The 27,649-nt window shown below is 36.0% G+C and overlaps 1 protein-coding gene across 1 annotated transcript; it reads right to left on the reverse strand.

The window, feature by feature from the left end:
- Positions 1-27,369, reverse strand: LOC121406247 (RNA-binding protein 28-like). The gene is made up of 16 exons (XM_041597266.1): positions 27,199-27,369; positions 22,167-22,241; positions 20,709-20,842; positions 19,266-19,447; positions 16,056-16,221; positions 14,406-14,489; positions 12,771-12,838; positions 11,363-11,649; positions 9,158-9,267; positions 6,967-7,022; positions 6,198-6,345; positions 5,093-5,313; positions 3,696-3,845; positions 2,456-2,530; positions 1,128-1,508; positions 1-399 (listed from the first exon to the last, which is right to left on the reverse strand). Exons 1-16 carry the CDS (start codon positions 27,342-27,344, stop codon positions 262-264), a joined length of 2,421 nt encoding a protein of 806 aa, XP_041453200.1. The 5' UTR covers positions 27,345-27,369; the 3' UTR covers positions 1-261.
- Positions 27,370-27,649: the final 280 nt, after the last annotated feature.

The following is a 27,649-nucleotide window of genomic DNA, read 5'->3' on the forward strand; positions in this document are numbered from 1 at the left end:
AAGGAATTTCCCTGCCACAAGTCCTTCCAATGAGGGGTTAGAGTTCTTGGACAGTATCATTTACAGGGGAAGAGATACCATCTGATAACCAGTTTGTCTGATTGGTTGTCGCCATTTCTCAAGACATTTGGATCCCAATGGTATCCTGAAGACACTTCTCAATAGCAAGTCCTTTTAATGTGCAGTAAGAGTTCTTGGATAGTATCAATCACAAAGGAAGAGTTACACCACCTTATAATCAGTTTCTCCGATTGGTTGTCGTCATGTCTCGAACCATTTGGAGGACCCTTTTAACTTCTTATCACCGCCGTGCGTAATCTTCTGCTTGTACTTGCTCACCATAGCATTGAACTGTTTCTCTTCTCGAACGGCTCGGCTCTGCTTCCTTTTCTGGTTCTTCTGCAAGATTGTAAGGCAATGAGATATTGATTAAAGATCATATTTGACTACTGTACTAAACTGTTTCATGAGATGTACACTGGGGCTATAGCCACTTGGGTCTATTTCTAGTTTTAAAAACAATTTCTAACACTAAGAATGCTTCAAAGTCGGGTTCAGCCTTGAAAGAAGTGGTTCTGATTATCTCTGATAAGAATAATCAGGGAAATTATTCGTTATTGTGGCCTTCATTACCCTTATCACTGATGTATCTTTGTGATCACCACCATCATCGTCGTCGGCACCATCATTACTGAAGAAATCAACAAAAACATCAACATCACCATTGTCACCACCACCATCATCCTCATCACCATCATCATCATCATTTCCATTAATCACACCATCATCATCATCATCATCACCATGATCATTTTCATTAACATCATCATTGACATGAGCAACTTGATCATGAAAATCATCATCACAATCATCATTTTCATCATCCTCATTATCATCATCACAATCATCATCATTACCCTTGATCACCATCATCATCATCATCACACCATCATCACCATGATGATCTTCATCAACATCATCATCATGAAAATCATGATCATGATGACGATCATCATCACCATCATCATCATCATCATCATTATGGACTGACTGCCCTCTTCCTCCTAGTCCACATCCTCATCATCACCACTACCATCACCACCAATATCATAATAATGATAAAGCACCTGTTTTTCTTTCCGGAGTGTTTTCTTGTCCACCTTCAATCCAGCGGGCTCCGGTGCCTTCATGCTATTCCAGACCTGCTTCTGTAACACCATCCTCTTTTCCTTCCGTCTCTGTCTCTTCTCATCCGCCACCTTCCCCCTATCCCTCCATCGGTTCTTGGCCCCAAAGTGGCGTGGTAACCCTTTCTTCTTGCCATCCTGTGGCATGACCATGTTCCTGTTAGCTGGGAGCTGTGGTTCACCACCGGTCTTCTGCTGTGCCTGGAGTCTCTGCTCTGAGTAGGGTTTCCTTGTTTTTGTTTCTTCCTTCTTCTTTTCATCATAACCTCCTTCTTCCTCTCCTTCCTCCTCAGCTTTTCTACCGAATGCTTGTCTCTTCATCTGTTAAAGAATGCAACGTTGAAGGTTTTTGGTTTGTGATGGAGAGCAAAACTATTTCCATCTTAGAATAGACCAAAATGCAATGATCATTTCACATATCAGTACAGAATTAACCCTATTCTAACTGGAAAATCTCAGATCAATTTTTTTTTAGTGGGGATGGGTCAATTGATTTGACTTTGTACATAAATTTACATTTTTGAGCAGTTTTGCGTCTGACATGAAGTTAGAGAATGTTGCGTAATTTGGGAACCTCGTATCTGGGCGTTGCAAAGTCGGTCGCAAAAGATGTGAAGACTTGTAAATAAATTGTCAATGAGTGGCGCAGTCAAGAAAAACTGTGCAGCGGCGTATTAAAAAAATTGTCAAGGGGGGGGGCATTTGAACCCGAAAGAACAAGGCGAAGTGAGTAACTCAAAACTTTTTCTCCATTTTATATCTGTTTTCTCTCCATACATATCTCCAATTTGTAGCCTTTTTTTAAAACTGCTACAGAATGAAATTTTTTGTCCATTTGCCCAGCTTTGTTCACTGCAGTGGATTCTGTATGGTTCTATCAGTTACATCACGTAATGGCATCAAAGATTCTTCACGATCAACAGAACCAAACTTTGATCATGCTTACAAAATGCTGAAAATATCTGGTTTCACTGTAATCATGCAAAGATAATTGATTCACTGTATTTGGAGCACTTTCCGATCCCATTCCACACCATACATGCATTTGACTGGGCAGTAGTGTGTGCTTGTTGTACTGCACAGGTTATCTTGCCTGCTGGCAATGACCGGTCAGCCATTCCAAACATCTGAAGATTGTATCTCATTTGTTTGTTATGCGATATTTTGAAATGCATAATATAAAATAACTCTTGCAATGTAAACTAGGGCCACGCAGAGCAGACGATGAAAGGGATGAAAATCAAGATATTATCCCAAAACATACTTACTAATGCTTTTTCTCTTCTCCTCTGCTTAATTTCCAAAGCACGTCTGTTTTCAAGTGAAAAACCAACAATCAGCCTCTGGGAAATCAAAATTGTGAAAAATAAAATGAAAGAGATAGCAGCAAATTAATTCATTTATAAATGATTAATATTAGCAATGAACTTTATAGTCGTAAGCTGATAAAAGGTATAAGGGTAAGCTGCAGCTACAAAGAAATCAAATAAAACAATTATGAAAACTTCCCAAACTTTGAAATTAAAAATGATTTGATGAAAAATAAGAAAAAAGGATATTACACACAATAGTGTAAAGCAAAAAATGAACAAAATTAAAGAGGAAAATCATTATTTGAACAAGATTGCTCAAATGGTAAAAAAATTAGATGATTTTATCCAAAAGCAGAAGTGTTGATAACTTTAACAGCCCACAAATTTGTCAAGAGAGAAAATATCTCAAACACGATAACCCCCAAACAATTAAAACAAAGAATCCTACATAGACTACAGGCCAAAAATATACAAGTCTGTTTTGGAATTGCATAGAGACGTTAGATGAGAGTGTGAAATGAGGCTTCCACAAACATTACGACTGGTCCAAGATCAAAATTTAAGGGAAAAGTACATTCTGCATATTTTCTGAATATGAGAATCGAAAGTATATTTCATTTGTGGTCCCAATCAACTGTAAGTTTACAAATGTAACAATTTTGGACGACTGCAAGCCTTTATTTTGGAGTAAAGACCAGGGCCCCGTCTTACAAAGAGTTGCGATTGATCCGATCAATCATAACTCTATGGAAATCCAACAGTGTCATAATTTTTTCCTTCGAAAAATTTGCACAATGTCCTTTGTACGCAAAGAGAAGCGCAGTGAGTTTTCAAGAACAAAATGAATGCATGAATATTCATCATAACTGGAAAATATTTTGAACAAACATGCATATTAGATGTAGACGTTGCTGGCCGTCCATAGTTGTGATTGATTGGATCAATCGTAACTCTTTGTAAGACGGGGCTCAGATCGGATTCAAACCGTAGTTAATCATATGACTGATATGAAGTCAATACGAATACATATTCAATTCTCTTTTGTTCTTATGACGGTAGCATTGTCATGGACTTAGAACTTTACATAGCAGATACCAATGTTTACATCAAATTTTACGTTTTATTCCAAAATTGGGTCGCAGACCAATCATAAGTCGTGCAGTGGCCTTTATCCAAGAACTGAAATGGAAATTACCTTTTCTGGACCAAATAGTTGACCATTGTTGTTGAGGTGTAAGAGGGTAGCCAAGGCATGTTCATATTGACTAAATTCAACAAAACCAAATCCTAAAGATTTAGAGACTCCCTGGGCATTCGGGTTATTCATATCTCTCATTATCCTAGCCTGAAATACAAAACACAAACAATGTACAGTGTGTAAAAAAATACATAATTTTGGAAATCAAATTCAAATAGGAAATCACCCACAGATAAACTGTTTAAAACTCATCTTAAGACATTTCTTCTTTACTCTTTGAAATGTACAATTTATTTTGTTATGCGCAATAGAATATATTATGAGAGTAGCTGCACAACAAATTGTAATTATTATCAACTGTGTCATGAAAAGGAAAACAAACAGAAATGTTAAAACATATTAAAGGTGAGTACCCAATGAACTGTGAAAATTTATTTGGTATATTATTTTGCCATGAATATGAAGACAAGATCAAACCAAATTTGGGTTAATTTTTTTAAATTGTATGGGGTAATTGTGAATACCAAGGCCAAGGGATTAACACGTCAATTTAAGAGTTGAAGGTAAAAGAAAGTATTTGCAGCATCAATTACTTCATTAGAAAGTCTTTAAAATCAAGGATACATGCCACCATATTATCTAGTTCTGGCACATTGAAATAAACTTATCTTTGTGAAATCATGAAATCTTAATAGCTGAAAACCGATAACTCTGATGACCACTAACACAAAAATGCATATGTGGGACAGGTGTATTATACATCATTTGGAAAAAATACCAGACATTTTATGAAATTCTGTGCCCATTTTGCTATAATTTCTCAGCAATTACAAAATTTTCTCCACAGTCATTTGGCATTTATTATTTTTTTATTTATACATACAAACACTTTGGTGGTAATTTCATTGGATTCTCTTTTAACTCATTTTGAGATCATTACCACAATTGCAGACCTCCCAACCTCTGGGAATGAAAAACTGCATTCTGAGATAAAGAAAACTGTATTTTTCCCCACAAAAAGTGTACATTCATTGTAAAATGCTTGGCGCACTCGCTCATTGTGGTGCTCAAGCTGCATGCAAGCTAAAATGGGCACTGCTCTTGCAGATGAAAAAAAAAATTGAAACATGTGTGTCTATCTCACCCTGGTTTTAACAAAATGATTGAAAAAAAAAAGTTTATACCTGAAAGTACATTGATGTAATAACCATAATTGTATACACTTTATGAAATAGAAACATATAGAGATGATTTTTCTCAATAAATAACGGATTTGTAAAAGAAAAGAAAAAACGTACTGCCGTATTTTGGTTGCAAAAACTTACTAAATAAGCCTAAATCGTACTGGTTGGCAGGTTGGTAATTGGTATTTATTTTTAACAGCCTGCTATTACCTCAATGACCTTAGCCTTCTTATCTCCTGCAGCCTCCCTTGCAATCTCCCTCAGTTTCTTATCATCGACAGCCTTTGGGAGGTTGTGAATGGCAAGACGAGTGGGCGAAACAAAGATATTCAGGTTCTTTAATTTCTCTTTCTTGACGTTTTCTATCTTGAGTCTCTTGTTCATGTACTGCTCCGAGAGGCCCTCCGCTGCCTTGGTCCCTGGCCGTATCACTGAAATGATGAAAATGAAAGGCAAGATTTACAAGGTTTGTGTCAGATCAGCGATGGTATCTGGCTCAGAAAAGTGGAATGTGAAGACAATAGAAGGCATCTTAGAGCAGAGAGAGAGCCATGGTAAGAAAAATGTGTGGTGTTATATATCTTGATAGAGAGAAAACAAGTGAACTCATGGAAGCGTTTAGCTTGCACAAGACACTGCTGTGGAAGTTGTAAAGAGCGGACTGAGATGGATGGGCCGTGTGCTGAGGAGGGGAGATGCTGAACCTGTGAAAAGAGCACGCAATCTGAAAGTGGATGGCACAAGAGCAGACCTGCCAATTTCTGGGAATGAAAAATTGTATTCTGTGATAAAAAAACTTTATTTCATAATAAAATGCGTGGCAAATGTGCGGCGCAAGCGCTCATCGCCACTCAAGCTGCATGCCAGCTAAAAAATGCGCACTGCTCTTGCGGATGAAAAAAACCCAACATTGAAACGTGTATATCTCACCATGGTTTTTAACAAAATGATTGAAAAAAAACAAAGTTACCTGAAATTACATTGTTCCAATAACCATATTTGTGAAATTGAGACATATAGAGATGATTTTTTTTTTAATCGTATATTTTAAAGAAAATACTGTTGTATTTTGGTTGCAAAAACGTACCAAATACGCCAAAAATGTACTGGTTGACAGCTCTGTAAGAGTAAGGGGAAGATCATACATCACATGTACAAGGAAAGATATGGTGATGAAGGAAAACAGTTTTAATGATAAAATAGTCTGAATGAAGAGGATACTCGAGACAGAAAGGACTGAAATTAGGGATGAAGATGATGATGATATGGAAGTCATAAATTGTTAAGCTAGACATGGCCCTTTAGATTTACTTACGTCCTTCTCGCAGTAAATGTAGATTTCTTTTGTCCTTCTGCTCCTCCTTTGCTTTGTCTTTCTCTGCTGTTCTTAATTTAATTGCTTCTGATCTGCTAATAGCTGGACTCAACGCCAACAATCGTCCATTCAACCTCAAGGCATCACCCTAACATAAATCAAAATAAAATGATTATTTCTTATATTTTAGTTGTTTGGTTTGGATAGTATGGACGAAAATTTAACTGATATATCTCTGACAATCAAATAAAAAGATTATTTCTATATTGAATTCTTTGGTTTGGATAAAAAATTAACTAATTTAGTTTGACAATGAAAGATCAAAAATTGTTTTCAGATGATCTTACACTTGGTCAACAGCATGAAAGGCTACATGTGGGACCACAATAATAATGCCAATATTGTAGTCCCACATTAACACTTTCAGGGTGTTGACCAAGTGGAGCATCATAAAATGACCTTTCAGAATCAAGAAATAAGAGAATATTCTTCATTTTTATCTTGATAATTTCCAACTAAAAACTGAAAACAATTTCAAGGAAATAAGATGGCCATTTCATAGATGCCATGATAAAAAATATGAAATTTCAGCAAAATTGGCGAAGGATTTTTTTTAAAATCCCAGTTAACCCTAAACACCTGAATATTAATATTGTTTACCGGTAAACTTTTTTTGGTTAAATGAACGCAATGACTCAGGCCTAACACAGGATAATAGTTTTTATTATATGCCCTTCTGGTAGTGCATAATAGAACACTATTTACTCACCTCATGAAGACAATTTGCAGCATCTTCCTTTGTCTTGAATTTAACAAATGCAGTACCTATAAAAAGACAAGAAAATAAAAACAAGATACACATACAAATAAAAATCAATGAAGAAAAAAATAATATCACTTGTTACTATAAATATACAATGGTGCCAATACTACAAATAACAACAGTTCTGCAACAATCTTTAGGACTGAAGAAAGCAGACTAAACAGAAAAAGAAAAACAAAAGCAAATGCATAGCAAGGTATAATACTATTGTATTCATGTCAGTGTAAATTACAGATCAACATTGCCTATCTTACAAGAAATACATGTACTGCTTTTGTCAATATCCAGAAATGACTCCAAAATTAAAATAATTGCCTACATCGATCAGTTTTTTTTCCAAAGAATTTCAACTGAGTTGTACAGAATTCGATGGTCGGGAGAGATGATACTTTCACATATTCTTTTGCACTTTCTTATTGTAATGATAAAATTCTATTGGGTATGCACATTTCAACAAGCCTTTTTAATGCCTTTTTAGTGCTTGCCCGGTTTTTAATGAATTTGTTTCAACTCTACAGTATTGTCATACCTATGTAGCGATTCTTATTTTATTTCTTGTTTGTTTTTCTGATTTTTGTTGATATCTTTCTTTTTAATGTTATTTTTGTCTGGACATAATTTTTTCCCTCATCCTGTGGTATTATGATAGCCATGGTTTAGATAAATAAACATTGGTTCTTAACTTACATGTAGATAACCCTTTTTATGGAGTGCCAATTCGTCAACCAAATTCACCAATTTAAAATTCATATCCTGCTGCAAAAAGTTGTCAAAAATTAATTTAACTGAAATACAAGTATTAGGTACTTTAAAGGGGAATGAAACCTTTAGGACAAATAGGCTTGTGTAGAAACAGAAAAAATCAAAGAATAAGAATAAAGAAAGTTTGAGAAAAATCGGACAAATAGTGAGAAAGTTATGAGCATTTGAATATTTTAATCACTAATGCTATGGAGATCCTCCCATTGGCAATGCGACTTGGATGTGTGATGTCACTGATGAACAACTTTTCCTTTGGTGGACTATGAAATACCCTCAAAATGTCTCTTTTTGCTTTTTCTTATGATGATACAAACTCTTTATCCATGATGTATTCTTAAAAAATATGTATTACATGCCCTCATGTAGAAAGAGCACATGATTTATGGATAGATGTGATAAAAGAGGCAAATCAAGTGAAATATATACTAGAGAAATGGGGAGAGTTGTTCACATGTGACATCACACATCTTTGTCGCATTGCCAATTTGCTATCTCCATAGCATTAGTGATCGCAATATTCAAATGCTCATAACTTTCTCATTATTTGTCAGATTTTCTCAAACTTTCGTTGATCTGTTTCTTAGATTTTTCTGTTTTCACACAAGCTATCTTGTTCCAATGGTTTCATTCTCCTTTAATGAATTAATCATTACATCAATTGCTCTGAATATGTAAACAAATATTATGAAGCTCAGCATTCCATAGAGAGTGGTACACAATTCTAGTTAAGACAATTCTTTTTTTTTAGTTTAGACACTTCTAGTTTAAGTCGGGTAATAATAACATTAAAATGTCAAGCAGGGCATGCTGTTAGAACAGTTTTCAGAACTTAAAAGGTAAATCCCAGTTTTGGTAATGATATCAAAATGAGTTCGTACAGAATCCAATGAAATGAACACCAAAGTGTCTGTTTGTATAAATAAGGAATATGTGCCAAAGGATTCTGGAAGAAATTGTGTAATTGGTGAGAAATTAGCAAATAAGCACAGGATTCGGGTCAAGTGTCAGGCACGACATTCAAAAGCAATAATAATTCACTGTCCCATGTGCGCTTATCTGTGTTGGTGATCTTCAGTGTGAATATTTTTCAGCGTAGATTTCAAGATTTCACTAAGTTCAGTTTATGTGACTACCAGATCTAGATCCTCGATGATATACTGACAATTAAGCCTTGTTTTACAGACTTTCTGATGAAATCAGTGTTTACTGCAACTACTGGCATTTCTCTTTAAATTGATACCCTGGGTAAAATACAACTTTATCATTATTATTACGGCTATACATGTACATCCTGGGTTTAATTATCAGAATAGCATGCATTGTCTTCTATTAATGACTTTGAAAATATATATTTGCATTTGAAGAATGTATTTACCCCTGGAATGTTCAGTCATTGGATCAACAACCACCCTTGCAAATTCCAGCTCTCCGAACGGTGCGAACAGCGCCCTCACATCATCATCTGTTGAGTCATATGGAACATTTCTGTGTTATGAATACAAAAAAGAAAACCAGCAGTGGGATTTAGATAGAGTATTCTTACCTCAAATACCTCACCCAATTTTATATTTTTCTATTCTTCAATCGTATTTCACTAGATTCCAACAAACCTCTTAACCCTAAAAAGACTGGGGGGGCTGATTCAGCCCCGCCCTCAATATTTTTTGCGATAAATCTGCCGCGCAAAATTTTTTGACCGCGTCACTCGCTGACTTTTTACTTTCAAGTCTCGCGCAACTTTTGAGACCAAAATTGTGACCACCGGGTACGCGATTCCGAAAGTACGCAACATTTCGTAAGTGCATGCAGACCCAAAATTACTCAAAAACGTGAATTTGTGTGAGAATCCAATGCAAATAGTGTTTTCAGCCAAAATTCATAAATGTACCATTATTTTTCCTTTTACTGCTTAAAATCAATCAATTTTATCTTTTTTTTATGGTCAAAATAAAGTCCCCGATAATTTCCATTGAATAAACAATAAAAAACAAAAAGTCAAAAAACAAAGAAATACATAAGAAATTTAGAAAACAATAGAATACATAGGAAAATAAATGTGATGTTGAAATTTTTTTTCAAATAGATTTGATCAGATGCCTATTTACACGTAGAGTATGTGAAACAAAAATTAGCATTTCAGGGGCATTATTTTATTAATTAGAGCAAACTTATGATTTTACGCATAAATTAGTATAATTAATGAGACATGAGATTTTTTGCAGAATTTGATGATATAGTTTTTTAGATAATGCCATGGGTAAGGTGTGTGCCAATTTTCGTCGTGATCGCGCGATCGACAGCTGAGATCATAAGGGGAGGGCTGAATCAGCCCCCCCAGTCTTCTTAGGCGTCAAAATAGCCCAGTCTGTTTAGGGTTAAACCTATCTTAGTTTGTGTAAATGTTCTAGTTGTAAATATATGTTTTCTTACCTAATTTTGTTGATCATGTTGTAAAACACTTTAAAAAATTCAAATATTACAAACCATTACAAATACACATGTATAAAGTCGTCTGATCTGTTCACTGGCAAAACAGTCAATATTTTCAGGAACATTGGGCAAAATGGGTATACTATTTGCATTTCGCTTAGTCTCTCTGTGCATACTGATCAAGGGGGTCTTTTATACCACACGCAACTAGGCTTTTAAGTGCGACTCTAAGTCATACTTAAATCTTTGTGAAACACCCTCAGGTATGGAGAGATGATGAAAAATATACCCTCGTATTTTCCACGGTCTCCCATGGTAGAAAGAGATATGTGTCATACTGAGACAGTGTTTATGCAGCAACACACGCCATAATGTCAATGAAACTATTGGATACGTGTTCCAAAGGGTAAGTAAATCACAATGGTACGGCTTAAAGCTCTGGAATGTATGCATGAATCAAGGGAACCCTCTTTTTATGTACATGGAGTAAAATTATCTTCATTTTGGTACTTGAAGGTCAAGTCCACCTTTCTTTTGTTTTTAATTGTTTGAATTATACAAAATTCCAATTTTTACGAATTTGACGATTAGGACCTCCTTGCCTGAAGCACAAAATGTTAAAATAATGGAATTCCAAGTGTTCAGGGAGGAATGAAACGTCATTTCACATGACAATGACGAGAAAATAAAAATATTTCATATAATAAAATACAAAAGAAATAGTGAGTGAGTGATGTCATCAACTCTCTCATTTGGATGTAACTGGCTCGATCATAAAACTATTTTGTTGAAAATAAGCGAACTTTAAAATTCCATAACTTTCTTATTTTACATCCGATTTTGATGAAATTTTCAGTGTTATGCTTGTTGAATTTTTCTCTTTTTATTCAAATAAAGTTTTTGTTGGGGTGGACTTTTCCTTTGATTTGTAATATATTAAAAATATTGTCTGGCTCTACTTTGTGGAGAAACATAAAAAGGAACCATATTGTCCCCATCTAAAGACTCGGGGACAGTATGATTCTTTTGCATGCAACATACTGCCCTCAAGACCAGTCAATGTTATTCTTATTACACACCAGAAAATGGAGTCTTTCCTTCATATTTGATATTGCCCTAAAGGCCAGTCAATATTATCATTATTACACACCTGATAAAGAGAGTCTTTCCTTCTTGAACATCTTCAATAGGTTTCTTGAAGGGATGACCTTTGACCCTATCTTTAGGAAGGTTTTCTTCTTCCGCCTCGTCCTCATCATCATCCCCCTCTTCATCCTCCTCCTCCTCCTCATCCTCCTCCTCCTCCTCATCATCATCACTCTCCATGTCATCTTCATCGTCGATATCTTCATCTTTGTTTTCCACATCACTATCATCCTCGTCCTCACTGTCTTGCATTGAGCCTTCATCACTGTCGTCCTCTTCCTCGTCAGCAACCTGAGGTTAACAAAATGATTTCTATTACTGACTCAATAGATACCATCACCTACTCCTTTGGAATATTGAAAAGAGTAGAAAAAAATTTCTTCATTATAAACACACACCAAACAAGCAGCTCGCAGGCCTTAAAGGGGAATCCAGCCTTGGTCATAAAATGTAGTGTTGGAAAGGAGAAAAATAGATAAAACAGAATGGTGAAAGTTTGAAAGAAATCGGACCAGCAATAAGAAAGTTATGGCTGCTTTAAAATTGAAATCCCTATGATTATGTAGATTTCAAACTGGCAACTGGGTAAGTAAATTATGACAAGAGGCAAGGACAACTTTCCCATAGGCCATGTACTTAATTATCAGGGATTTGTGGTTTTCTCCTAACTGCCCATTCCCCTGGGGCAGTAATCTAAATATAACCCTGGTAGTATATTGTTTTATGTCCTCATGAAAGAAAAATAAAATTTGAAGTAAAACATTTGAAAAAAATGACATATTAGCCATTTTATGTATTGGAGTACATGGAAGAGTAGTCCTTGCCCTACATCACTGTGACATCACATATGTGGTCAATTTGCAGTCTCCATGGATCTAGGGATTACCAATATTCACAACTTTAAAAAATCATAACTTTCTTATTATTTGTCAGCTAGTGTTCAAACTTTCACCTATCAACTTGTCTGATTTTTCTTATTCCCCTAAGAACAAGTTTTTATTTGGATTGGATTCCCCTTAACAAGTTTTATTCATGAATAAGAATCAATGTTAAAATTATCTGTAGTCCAGTAAAAGGATTAAACAACTGACTAATACTTCAAGATTACTGGATAAATCATGATATTCATGGATATATAGCATAAGATCTGTAAAAAAGATGTGTGCACAAATCATCTTCAACTACCATATTTTTGCGATTACTATTATTCATTCTTCATTTTCCTCTCAGTCAACTTTGAATATTTTACTGGAAATAATAAAGTGGAAACCGAAATTCTCTGGTGTTCCTTATAAAAAGAACTGACTGAACAACTGACTAGTATTTCAAGATTACTGGATGAATCACAAGAGTCATGGATATATAGCATAAGATCTGTTAAAAAGATGTGTGCACAAATCATCTTAACCTACCATAGCTTTGCGATTACTATCATGTTCTTCCTCCATCTCTTCTTCATCCGATACTCCATCATCATTATCTACAAAGGAATAATAAAAAAAAACATATGGGATACAGGGGCAGAGCTACCAACCTAAATTATGAAAAATTTACTAGTCCATATTCTTTGAAATCCTATTTTCATGTTTAAAATCCTTTTTTTTCTTCAAATTTTGAAAAACATACCAAAACTCATCATTCTTACAAGTTTCAAAAATCCTATTTCTAAGGAAAAAAATCCTTTCAAGTGTCACTCTCCCTTAAAAATCCTACAATACTATAAATCCTACTAATTGGGAGCTCTGCAATTGATGAAATGAGCTGAAAATAATAAAGGGATACAAAGTGTAGTATGGGATAACCAGCGAGTATTAAGTGTGGCCTTTCTAAAATGAAAGTGGTATTTTGACCTAATAATAATAAAAAAATGGATTTCTTTCCTTTTCTTCTCCCTTTTTTTTTTGGGGGGGGGGCAGGATGTCCGATGTATCTGCCAATGTTGAATACTGCTTTACATCATCTGAAAATATATCATCATAAGAACAAAACAAAAACCATGGTCAATATTTGAGTTTGGCATGGAGGATCCAATGGGGGGGGGGGGGGGCTTACATCTTAGATCTATGTACAACGAAACCATGTATTCAATGATTTACCATGCACAATATTTTAGTCTCAAAATACCTTCTTGATAATCAGCAGTTGACTAGTGTATGCTTGATTGTTCTGTTAATTCAACACTGTACCATTGTACAATTGTATGGACTAAATGTACATATGCAGATTTTGTGCATCCAATTATGAGAAGTCCAATTACAAATGCAGTTATAGCCAGGGCGTTATTTTTAACGAAGCCGCAGTGATATATCATATCTGCATGGTCTATGGTCTTACATGTATATTCAGAGAGTTGACTAAATGTATTATGCAGATTTTGTGCATCCAATTATGAAAAGTCCAATTACAAATGCAATTTTAGCCAGGGCGTTATTTTTAACGAAGCCACGGTAATATGTCAAATCTGCATGGTCTATGGTCTTACATGTATATACAGAGAGTCAGAGACCATCTTTGCAAATATTGTCCAATGGAGGACTCTTAACAGTATACAAATAGCGAATAGGCATGAGTGCGATGGTGCAAGATTTCGCATGAGGTGAAAGAAGCTCTATTCAACTCATAGAGCATTTCTTTCTTTCACCTCATGCGAAATCTCGCACCATTGCACGAATAAGAATATTCGCTATTTGTGTTGTACAACGCCTCGGAATCTAGCGAAAATATAAAAAAACAAAGAGTTTTTTCCCTCCAGTAATCTATGAAAAGGGAGCAAAAGTATTGGACGCGAAAAGCAAAATCCCACAAGCCGGGCCCACAAGCGCATATGATCTTGGACAGCATTGCGCATTTAGCTAGCGGGCTGTATGCGCATTGTCACCTTATTCAATGAAATCGCATCGTGATGTCACCTAAAGCCGTCCAATGGTACATTTTGGATGGTATGTCTTGTGTGCAACGGTACGAATGTGTGACATTCAGCCTCCCATTTGATCGCGTACAACAAGCTAAGTAGGCGTTGTACAATATGATTTGACAATTACACTAACCTTTGGGTGTAGAGTCTTTGGTCTTCTGCAGAGCTTGGAGATACTCCGTCCTTGGAACAGTCCAGTCTACGGCCACTGTACGATCTTAACAACAATCAATGAATACAAAAGACAATACAAACTATCAAAATTGATGATTATGACCTCAAAATCGATTTCCCAAAGTGATCAATGCTTCTTCCAAGCCTTGAAATAAGCAGGCGCCGGCGCATCAATTGTGCCAGTAAAGCCAAAAATTAATTAAAATCCAGACGACTATAAAGTGCTGGTATTTTCCAGGTAACTGCACCCGCCATGAGTGAGCAGTGAAGTCATATACATGTATGTGTTTTCATCACATATGATTCAAAATTTAGAATATCTGACAAGAACATAAGTCCAATTAAGTAACTTTGAAGTCAAAGCCACATCTTTTTAATAGTCTGTACCATTTCGTGTGCATCTCCTCCGTCTTTTTTCTGAAATAAATGTGCTCCTGGTACTTCATACGCATGGTATGGGGAAAATAGATGCAGCGCACGCTACCACAGGGAAACAGTTGCATGTACAGGGGAGGTATTCTAAGTTCATTTTATCTTTAAAATAATTTTATTTTATCTCTTACAAAGAAATTGGTATTCTGAGATGACATCTTATCTCTCAGATAAAATTAAAAATTTTATCTTGCGTATCTATGATGACATGCAACAGGACAGTGGCTGCGTAGACATACCCATCGCGTATCTGGACGTTGCAACGCGGGTGATGTGCTTGCGCCCAAGTTACTTTGAAGAAAAAATAAATAAACTTAAAAGAGGGTAGGGGCTATTTCATCTCTGCGATGTTGATTTCATCAATATTTCTAGGTAAATGAACTCCAAATTTTGACAAGAAAATGAAGAAAAATTATATACTGTATTCATTGAGAACAACACCATAAAGTTATCCCTGTACAATCAGGAAGTATTTCATAATAATTTTCTTGACTAATATTGTCTATGAAATGATGCTTGAAAAGATGCGAAATAGACTTAGAAAAAAACAAGATTATTGTCATTTTTGTTAAAAAGAAAACTCTGAAAGATGAGCAAGCATATAGTGCAAGCGTATTTGGAGTCAATAAATTGACGCAATCTGACTTCTTTGCCACACCTCCTAGCGGAATGAATTTCTATTGGTTGAGTGATATGAGAGAGCTATAAAAGCGCGTTTCTAATTAGACATTGATTTAAAAATAGGTGTGTCTTACAGAGATAAAATGAAGATAAAATTGTTCTCAGAATATCAATTCAGAGAGATTTTAAGGGTATTGCACTGATTTTAACGGAGATAAAATATTTTATTTTTTATCTGAGATAAAATGGATCTCAGAATACCACCCCAGGGGTCTGTTATCATAACCACCATGTGCAAGTTCTAATGCAAAACAAGTTTCATGGCCTTGCTACATTAAGTGAAAACGATCTCAAACCTTCACCAATGTTTTTCGTCATTTTTTCAAGTATTTTTACAACGAACGTTTAGTCTGGGTAAACTTCACCTTTAACAATTTCCTTTAATAAAATATTGCAATTGATTGCAAATAATTTCTTTCAACATAACTTTCAAAAGTTTTATGAAAAAGGCCCTTACGATTTCTTCATTCTACAAACCAAGATGAAATGAACTTACTCATGATTTGTTTTCCATTCATCTGTTTGAGGGCTTTGGCTGCTCTGCTAAGGTGATCAAACTGCACAAAACCAAATCCCATGCTTTTATTCTCCTTCATAGGGATAGAGATCTCCGTTACGGTCCCAAAAGCCTCAAAGACCGACTTGAGTTTGTCCTCTGTGCACTGATAAATAAGATGTTATTATCATTTATAGTATTCATTGGCCAAATAAACATATCATTAAAGGACAAGTCTACCCCAACAAAAAGTTGATTTGAAAAAAAGGAGAAAAATCCAACAAGCAAAACACTGAAAATTTCATCAAAATCGGGTGGAAGATGAGAAAGTTATGACATTTTAAACTTTCGCTTAATTTCACAAAACAGTTCTATGCACATCCTGGTCGGTATGCAAATTGGCAGACTGATGACGTCACCCACTCACTATTTCTTATGTATTTTATTATATGAACATGGATATGAAATATTTAAATTTTCTCCTTGTCAAGTGCAACAGATTTTTATTTCTCCCTGAACATGAGGAATTTACAGTTTATGTTTAAGTTAAGTTGATACTTATTTTCAAATCTGTAAAAACAGAAATAGTATTTATTCAAACAATAAAAAACAAAAGAAATAGTGAGTGATGGACATCATCAACTCTTTCATTTGCATATCGCTGAGTAGTACATTTAACTGTTTTCTGAAAAATAAGCGAAACTTAACCCTAATTCTCCCGACAATTTTCGCGATATATCTGCTGCGCGACATTTTTAAACTTTGCCGCTCACTGACTTTTTACTTTCAAGTCTCGCGCAAATTTTGAGACCAAATTTGTGATGCCCGGGTACGCGGTTACAACATTACGCAACATTATGTAAGTGCATGTCAGACCTAAAATTGCTCTTAAACGTGATTTCATGTTCAAATCAAATGCAAATTGTGTATTTAGCCAAAATTTCAAAATGTATCATTATTTCTACTTTCACTGATTAAACTTAATTAATTTTGCCTTGTTAATGATCAGAATTAAGTCTGGAACAATTTCCATTGAAAAAACAATAAAAAACAAAGTAAAAAAACAAAGAAATACATAAGAAATTCATAAAACAATAAAATACATAAGAAATTAATTTCCAAACCGAAGTTTTTTAAATTGCGATTGTTAAGAATTCTACAAAGAATATTTCTACCCAAAAGTAGCATTCTAGGAGCTTTATTTAGTGAATTAGAGCAAAAAGTATGATTTATGCATATATTAGCATAATTATTTCATATAAAATAAAATTTCATTATGTTGGAAAATTTTACCATACAGCCTTGTAGATTACATCGCACACTACCAGCGTGACAATTTTTGCGTCGCTCGCGCGATCAGCAGCCGAGATCTTAAGGGGGGGGCCATAATGCCCCCCCCCCCCGGAATGACAAGAATCAAAATAGCCCGGGACAGTCAGACCGCAGGTCCCTATGCTAATGAGCAAAAAGGCCAGATTCATCCAAATCATCTCGTGGCTGAATCCTCCTCCTTGCAAAATCTCATGATTCGTGAGATTTTCTTTCTCTAAGAATTTACCTGTTTTAATCTCAAGTTAAATGAAATATTATTGCACCATCAGATAGAGTAAAAGTTACTCTTTCATATTGGTCATTTATTTTGTATACAATATTTTGTTAAATAAGTAAATTTCTGGCCTGAAAGTGTGCCTCAAAACTGAATTTTCTTCCTCTGTTTTCTTTTGCAAATTGTGCAAAACTTTTTATTTTGAGCCTCAATGATATCTATATCACCATAAAGCTGAACTTCTGTACTTTCTCACAATGCCACTTTTGATATGCGGCACCTTTTAATCGGGTCAAGATCACACTTTTCCCACCAAGGTACAAGACGAGATTTCTGAAATTTTGTACTTGCATGAAATCCAGAGTCCTGATTGGCTGGATAAGGTTCACAGAACAGGCGCGGGGTATTTGAGGAGATTACCACATGGGAAGTGTGACCTTCCCACGAACCCAGGCACTGGAACCGTTGGAATTTGCCACTGGGTGGTCTCTTTGACCAATCAGAGTGCAGTATTCTTGTTTTCAAACTGCTTTATGTACTTGGCAAATGAAAAGTGTGATCTTGACCCGATTAAACCAATTCTTATTTTGAAACCTATATCATTTCAAAGCATACATATTCAGCTTTATCATGATATAAAAATCATTTGGGCTCAAACATAAATAAAGTGTGAAAATAGCAGCTTTTGTCAGGTGAAAATATTTATTTTGTAGCATATTTTAGATCAAAATTTTAACCTATATTACAAAATCTTTGAATAAATCCAAACACATGACCTAAAAGAATGATTCTTCTTCTTTACAATGGTACCAAATTTATGAAATTCGATGCACAATTAGAGCAGCAATGACCGAATGAAAAGAGGTGTTTTGGTCCGCATCAAGCTCATTAAATATGCAAAACAACTCAAGTCATGAATATCACATGGATGAAAGAAGCCACTTTCTTGGGACCTGCCGTCTGACTGGGGAGATATAGGGTTAAAAATGCCATAACTTTCTTATTTTACATCCGATTTCGATGATATTGTAGAGTTATATTTGTTTGATTTTTCTCTTTCGATTCAAATCAACAATTTTCTGGAGTGGACTTGACCTTTAAATACAAAGAATACATAACAATTCAGAGAGCAAAGAATTATAAATCTAAAAAAATAACCACTGGAAAGGAGGTAATATAAACTGAATGAATTAAAAAGCTCTTATGAGAATGCTTTCTCATACACATTAAAGCATTCAAATATATTTCCCTTGGTTGCAGCAAAAAAATTACACAGGGGCGGTGGGTGAATTCGTCCCAGAAATGTCTAAAGTTGCCCTCGAAATCACCAAAAATCATGCTTTCGGGGGCGACGTAAAATCTTAATGTCGCCCCCAAAATTATTGCAATCGATAACAACTCAGTGGCCCACGAGCACCATATGCTCGAGCTCCTGAGACTGAAAAGTAATTTTACAGAAAAAATCAGAAATTTTATTGGGCACCCGATCAAAATAAATTTTCATTCACAAAATGTATCCAATAAAACACTTCTTTTAAATTTCACTCCTTTCCCATCAATACTGCATTGTAGGACATGAACATTTTGTTCCCTAGAAATGAATCAGGATAGCAGGATACACTTTTAGGGGGATTTCCCAAAATTACAAATAGGTTTTGACTCACCTTGAATGGTAAATTTCTGACGATAAGTCGACTCCTTCTCTTCTCTCTCTCTGCGATACTATCTGTCCCTTCAACCTTTTTCTTTTTCTTCTTCTTTTTGGTCTTCTTTCCTTCCATATGGTGTTTAGCAGTTGTCATGGCAACAGCCTCTACTTGTTTCGGTGTTGACTGTTGACTTTCATCTAAAATGGAAAATAAAAAATCCATTCATCAATAACCAGCCTGTATGTTGATCAATGCTTTATACAGCCAAACATACATTTAAGAAATTGCCACTATCATATTTAAGGCCTACATTTACATATCATGGGGACCTACGTGTACAATGCAAATCCTCATGTTCGATGTGATATGGAAGTTTTGATATATCAAAACTTTCACATCAAACTACATGTACATTCCAATTTTCAATCAATCAAGTAGAGCAATCAGAATGAAAGTTCCAAGCGTAATTTCTCAATTTTCTTGCTTGAAATTATATTGGCCTGTAATGTCACACATGTAGTCCTGGTGCATAGGCTCGACCTTGTTGCTTTGTCCGTTTGGGACTACCGGTACTCTGCTGCAGAATTGCAGAGGAACAGTTTCAAACAAAACAAAATGTGTTCCTTTATTTCAGAGGTCTACTGGTCAAAAAGAAATTGCACAAGTGACCTTCAGCATCGGATGGTTACCGATCGACCAACCACTTTGAGCCTTGTTAGAAGGTAGAACATGTACTATTGAATAAAACTGACTTTTCCTGGGTTAATACACATCAGAACCAAATTAGCTGCAAATCCATCCAAATACAAATATTCTGAAGGGTTCAGGAGTATTCTGTCCTCCCTCCCCAAATGCTAGACAATTCGGGAGGGATTCTCAAATACATGTACTAGTATTCCTGGAGGGATTCGACTGGTTTTAAAATGTTCTTCACAAGCCAAATACATGTACCTACCTAAATACTCCCGTATATGACCATGACAAATTTCATTTGGGATGTGTTTGGATGGAATTCAGTTGGATTCTGGGAGACATTCAGGGTATGCTGGGCATTCGATTCTTGGCGATTATGATCTGATTCAGGACCTATTTGTCTTGATTCGGGGAATTCCCCAAATCAGAGGTGAATACGAATGAACAGAATCCATCCGAATTAAGTGATATTCTGGCAGAACTGATCCTGAGTTACTCGTGAGAATTCGGTTTTGGTGTAACCCTGAGTACACACCACAATCCATTGAAAAACCACACTAACTCTTTATCACATGTAAACTCAAAATTAGCAAAATATGAAAGAAATTTCTTTGAAAATTGTGATACTGGGAAAAATTATAATTATATTTTCCGCCAAAATAGAAAATTTCTGATAATATTTCAGGCAAGCCCAATCCTCCCTACTTTAGTATTATACCAATGGATACAACTGTAAATAAAAGTAATAAAGCATAAATATCAAACCTTTTCCGGCAGACGATGTCTCTGTCTTGTTCTGTTTTGGAGTGCCTTTCTTCGGTTTTCTGTCGGCATAATCTACCCTTAGTTTTCTTCCTTCCACAGAATGAGTGGCTTTAACAGCCTTTTCAGCATCATCCCTGCATAAAAGAAAGGATATCATCATAATGAACAGCAATGATCTAAATTGAAAAGTTTGGTCGAAGAATCCTGATTGGTTAGCTTTGTTCTCTTTTCCATAATGCAACTTGCTACATGGTGATAATACAGTGTACATCATGACCATGGTGGATAAAGTAACAATCTATTTTTTTTTTTGGGGGGGGAACACAGTCCCACAGATAAATTATACATCATGGGTGGTCAACCTTCAATGAACTTTGTGACACCACCTCTTGCTTACGATTTACTAATTGAGTAATTACTCACGTATAATGGCAATACAGGTATGTGAACCTTCCCCTCCCTTTTCCACGTCTTGCCAGCAGTTCCCAGGGGTACCAATTTCACCATTTTCCACTGAAGAACACATTAACGCCCGCTCCCAAGCCCTTCATTTCCGGCGTCAGTTTTCGAAGACCTTCCCCCCATTTCATGTTAATTTCAAGTTCCCAAGCCCCCCTATTCTAAAGTCCCTCACTCATAACAAATTCAGTTTTAAAGGTCAATTCTACCCAAGAAAAATGTGGATTTGAATCAATAGAGAAAAATCAAACATGTATAACGCTGAAAATTTCATCAAAATCAGATGTAAAATAAGTTATAAAATGCCAGTTAAAAGTTTGCTTATTTTCACAACACAGTTATACATGCATGCACAACTCAGTGATATGCAAATCAGAGATTTGATGATGTCCCTCGCTCACTTCTTTTTCTCTTGTTTTTCATTGTGTGACTTCATACAATATTTGATTTTTTTTTTACAAATTTGACCAGAAGACCAACTCGACTGAAACATAAAATGTTAAAATAATGGTACTTCCAAATGTTCAAGGAGGAATAAATCGTTGCTTCATATGACAATATGGAGAAAATAAGAATATATTTCATATAATAAAATACAAAAGAAATAATGAGTGAATGATGCCATGAGTCCCCTCTTCGCATACCAACCTGGGCTCCGTAACACAAAGATTAGCGATCAATCGCTAAATGAACTGACCAATCAGTGCGCTTCTTGCATATTTGCGATTAATCGCAAACCTTTGTGTTACGGAGTCCAGGATGTGCAACTGTTTTGTGAACTTTAAAATGTCATAACTTCCTTATTTTACATCCAATGTTGATGAAATTTTCAGTGTTGTGCTTGTTAGATAGATTTTCTCTTTTTATTCAAATAAATTTAAAGTAGGTATGGACTTGTCCTTCACAGACCCTTCAGATGTTGGGGCTATATGTACACACCATCACCATTTCCGAATCCAAATCCCCCCCCCCCAGATTGTATCATGACATAATACTTGCCTCAACGCAAAAGTGACATATCCAAACCCTCTGCACTTGTCCTTTACTCCTGAAACGAAAAAAGAAATGTCAAATTTATTCAGGAATTAAAAACTTAAATAAAAACAGGTTGGCAGGACCAATGAGCTTTATGTAAAATATTACTAACCGTCAAAAACTTCATACACTGTACATGTACATCAGCCTAGTGGTACCTCACGCGGTTCTAAAAGATACACATTATTATTTGGAAGCGTCATGGTGAGGTGGTTCTGACTCTCACCTTGTAATCAGAGGGTCGTGTGTTCGAATCCCACCATCGCCGAGTGTCCTTTGGCAAGGCGTCAATCGATAATATGCCACTCTCCACCAAGGTGTTAAATGGGTACCCGGTAGGATGCGAAAGCCTATGTAGTATGCCTAGAAATTGAGTCTTGGAATTCTTGTTGGAATGCTCCCCAGGGAGTGGAGAAGGTGCATACATGTACATTGTATGCAGGCATGTAAGGATTCGAGGACCGGGTTAATAATATATCTGTGAAGCGCTTAGAGACGTCGTTCAAATGTGTGAAGTGCTGTATGTGAGGGATTATTTGGATAAATTGATTAATTCTGAGTTTCAAATGTTTAGAAGATTGATTGATCCAACTGTTTTCTAAAACAATACGGTGACCACTGATTTTTTTCTTGCTACAGTGTAATTTGTGATTGGTCTAAAACTTGCAATATTACTTAACCCAAGGCTCGACATTAGCGGTGGCCCGGTGGCCCGGGGCCACCAAAAATTCATCTCGGGCAACCATTATTGAAAAAATGTTAAGTTTTGGTGGCCCGAATCGGGCAACCAATAATTTTCAAAGTAGCGCAATTTTTCTCCCGATTTTGCATGCATTTATCAACCTTCTACAGTTAAAATTGCAAGCCAATTCGTCATGTGCCTTTTTTGTTAATCTACACACAAATACACACACACAAAGAGTGCATAGTCATGACAGTATGTAGGCCTACCGCTAGCATACAGTAACTATTATTCAGCCGGCCGCGCCGGCTGTCTGGCTGAGCTTTGCATGCATGAAACCAATGCAGCTAGCTGTGCACGAGCAGACTATTCAGACCCAGGGAGCTGCGATACGAAATGTTACTGCTAAGAAATCTTCCCCAGAACTTTGGAAATCTACGTCAAAGTCACATTTTACACCAATGAAATGCCCTTCTACAGTCCATATTACTGAAACCTGATTAATTGCAAGCATTAAAAGGAGGAATTATGACCTCTCTTTTGACTCAAAAAGACCGATTTCCAAATGCATTAATACACATAGGTGAGTACATCACAGTCCCATATGTGCATTTGTATGTATGTTGATATTTGGTTTATTTCGAAGCTGTGTCTCTTTGAGCCAAAAATAAGTAGGCCGCTCTTTCTTTCTTGTTTACAAATGACTTCTTAAACCACTCTTAAGGAAGTAAATACTTTGGGAAGGCATTTCATTGATATGACATGTGATTTTTTTTTTCCATCATTTTGTCAAATATAGGGAAGGAATTGTCTCACTGTTTTTTCCAGATAACTTTTGCCATTTTATTTTTTTCTTTCATTTTTTTCAGTGATTAAACCATTTATACCCCTTCCCATTGAAAATACCTGATTAAAGAACATGTTTCTACTGAATAATAATAATTTTCCCCATTTTTTGATAATTTTGTTTTATTTATTTTTCTTAAATTTTCTTTTGTTTTTCTCAAAATTTTTTTTATGACCTGTTCTTTGTTTTTTTTCTTTCTTCATTTTTTCTTTTGTTTTATGCAAAGTAAAATAACAGCAAGCACGATTTATATACAAGATGTGCAAAGAATAGTGGTACGTGTTAGTGATTGCAGAATATTTCAGTTTGTTTTATTCATTTTTAATTAATGTTTTTCTCTATATTTTTCGGGCCACCAAACTTTATTAGTGGGCCACCAAAAAAATTATTTGAAGGTTTTGGTGGCCTGAACGGGCCACCACCAAAAAAAGTTAATGTGGAGCCTTGCTTAACCCTATATAGACTGGGCTATTTCGATGCCTAAAAGAATAAGGGGGGGGGGGGGCTAATTTCTATGTGAAAGCAGCAATTAAGAATAGACTAGGAATTACATGTAAATCTGGATATTTTTCTCTGGTATTCAATTGTACTTTATCTTTCGACTACTTAAATGATTTAGTAACAATCTGCAATTGCAACATCATTCAATTCACCAGAATGTCAGACTTGTGAGGAGGTTGAATAATTTTGCTGCCAACTGTATGTATACTAACCTCGCACTACAAATGTTATTGCACAATGGGTTCTTGAGTAGTCAGTTAATATCGCTTCATATAAAAACAGGAATATTCGTTGAAACTCATTCCGATACTCACCAGGGCTCTTTCCGGTGAGCGGCTATCCATTTTTAACTTTTTGATTATATTTCTATACAAAAAGCACATAAAAAGCGAGCAAAATTGCTTAAGCCCAGGCTGGAAAGTGGCTTCGCATGAGAATATTTGCACTAAATTAATTAGTGGTAAATCTTATATATAATTTTTTCTTTATCAATTCAATAAATGCAAGGTATAGCGCTGCATTATTCGCTCAATTTTGGGAGAATCACAACAGACTGTCATCACTGATCTCTTATTACAAAGTTTCACAACCTTACTTCAGCTTGTCGGTATTTTATAAGTATATGTATGTTTAAATTCATTGTTTGCGCAGTGGAAAACTCCCCATAGAGTAGAGTGAACTATGAGAATCTACTTGGAACCACTTGTTCACTGCTACCACCCTGCCTGTGGGGAAACTTCAGGTACATGTACGACTATGGTATGCCAATGTTGTACAGAGCACACACCTTAAAAAAATCATTAAAATATCACTTTTGTGACCAAAATTACTAATTTCCATACAGTTGCAATTTACATGCATTTTACATTAGTAACTTGGGAATAATTTTTGTATTCACCAGAGCGCTCAAACACTTGAATTTTGGGCATATTTTTGTGTACGCCCTCTATTGGTTAAATATGGCAAGAAATTTTTCATTTTTTGATCTCTATTTTTAATTAAGAAAAAAATTATTCAAAGTGTCAAATTTAAATAAGAGCCGAGTTATATGAATAAAATAGGTGTAATGGAAACTGTCAGTGTAAAAAAAAACCAGGCATTTGCCCCAAATAATAAGAGAAAATAATCCAAACATTGGCACCCTTATTTTGCCACACATGGAGATATAACTGAGAACAAGGTTATATCATAACCTTGTTCATTGAATGAGTGCTCGGAACCAGAGTGGAAAACTCCCCATAGAGTTGTACACGCTAGTTCCCATTTCAGCGAGTATGGGAATCTGCATGGAAAATTCCCATTTTGTTCCAATTTTGAAGAGAAGATAAAGACAGATTACTGAGATTTATTTCGTCAGTGATGATTCTGATGAAATAAATTTCTCTAGTACAATGTATTCATTTACTCGTGAAAACACTAAACAGGAACCAGCATTTTTACTTCTTGAGAATTTTCCAGAGCTGGTTCCCATTTCGAAGAGTAGATAAAGATAGATTACTAATGAGCATGGATGGAAATCTCTCCCCAAATGTACATGTAGGTGGGATGAGGGGTGGATCAAGGATTTTCCACCAGAAAATTTGACAAGCAAAAAAGAATAAAAAATTGTAAGACATTTGTTTCACTCGATAAATATCATAAACATGAATTTAAATTATATTGATCGACTGAAACAAATACTTTATGATTTGTGATATTTATTAGCCTCAGTACTGGTCTCGATCGGCCATTTTGCTTTGAATTTTGAAAGAAGGGGAGCTACTGCGACAGAACTTCTTCGTTTTTTTAATGTTCCAGTCTGTGCCTTGATGTCGGGAAACCGCCACTCGTTAGAGTCTTAGACCTTCATCCATATAATCGTCGTAAGTGCTTGATTTTTGTTAGAAGTTTATATTCAGAGAATTATTTTGACCATACTTCACGCTTCTCCGTGAGCCATAGACAAATGCACGTACGATTCTGGGCTCCCGACCGCTACGCGGCCGGTAGACAGGAATAACCGTCGTTTCTGGGGATTTATTCAACAATTTCTGACATTTTACTGTAATCCCCATTTACCGACGGCAATGTGTCAGTACGAGCCTTCATGTGTAATCTGGTCCGACAATTCGGCGGACGGTTTTGTCCAGATTTTTTACTTCTTTTAGATTCTAAATGACATTATATTATCTTGGACGAAGGTCCACTAATTTCGTTAGACTCTAATCTTTCTATTGATACTATATACATTATTTATTATTTCGAAAATATACGTTACCGATGAGTTATTCCCCGGGTTATTCCTTATTTTTTGACTTTCTGCCGGAGAGGAAAATATGGCAGCCGTCAAGGAGTTGTGCTTGTATCAAGGCTTTCCGATTAAATTTTCGATATCTTGGCCAATCAATGCGAGCGACAAGTTCCGAACGCACAGCACATCATATGTCCAAGCGCAAAGCAGCGGCACAAATCGCGATAGGTAGCGACTGGTAAATACGTCTGTAATGATGATGACGTCATCCAAGATGGCAACTTACGTTAACCAACGAAAGGATCGAAGATGACGATGTTTCGATCATCATTTCAAGAGAATTAGCGGTAACTGAGGTCTAAGGTACGATATTTCTGAATTTTAAACATTTTTTCGTAAATATGGACGTGATTTATTTTTCATAATATGACATTTTATTTTTATGTACAAAAAAAACGATCGGAAAATCGGGTTTCCGCTGTTAAATCTAACGTTACTGCTAAAATACGTTGTCTGTACGTACGGGCCTCCAAGCTTTTCAGTCTATGTATTGGTGAGTGAGCCAACGCAGTTCAGCGGAACAACCAAAATACAGAGACTGAAGCTTTTGGTCTACGCGGCCGGAGCCCTCTGGCCTGGGTTAGGTTGCAGTGAGTGAGCAAGTGCCGCGCACACGCTTGCCTTAGCGCTTCGCCGGCCTACCGGCGGCGCGGCCCGGCTCCGCTCCTGCACTCACTCGTCAAGTCTCGACTCAAGCCCGACAAACTTTTGCTTAAGAGGACCAATTTCTCCGAATAGTGACTCCAAATCTTTAGTCGTAGCCGAATATGGCAAGTTTCTTATAAAGAGTGTTGAGCTCACATGTGCTGTGGACGTCGCCATCTTTAAATGTCATTGTAAATGCGCACGCGCAATGTGCCTCCTTACTTGAACTGACATTGTCTCACATGACGATGAAGTCTCTTCACTCGATCACCGCCCACCTGGGGCCCGTTTCTCAACACATGGACAAGTCAGTCATATCTTTATCCACCAACCACGGAGTTAGTTCCAATCTTACTAAACCTGTTTCTCGAAAGGCTTCCTAACTAGAATACCTTGATATCGATACTATCGGTAAAAAGAGCAGACGAGACGTAGCCTTGGTCACAAAATATCATAATTTTCAAAATTAAAAATTATGACAA

This window comes from Lytechinus variegatus, chromosome 19 (assembly GCF_018143015.1).
Source record: "Lytechinus variegatus isolate NC3 chromosome 19, Lvar_3.0, whole genome shotgun sequence".
NCBI classification, from domain to species: Eukaryota; Metazoa; Echinodermata; class Echinoidea; order Temnopleuroida; family Toxopneustidae; genus Lytechinus; species Lytechinus variegatus.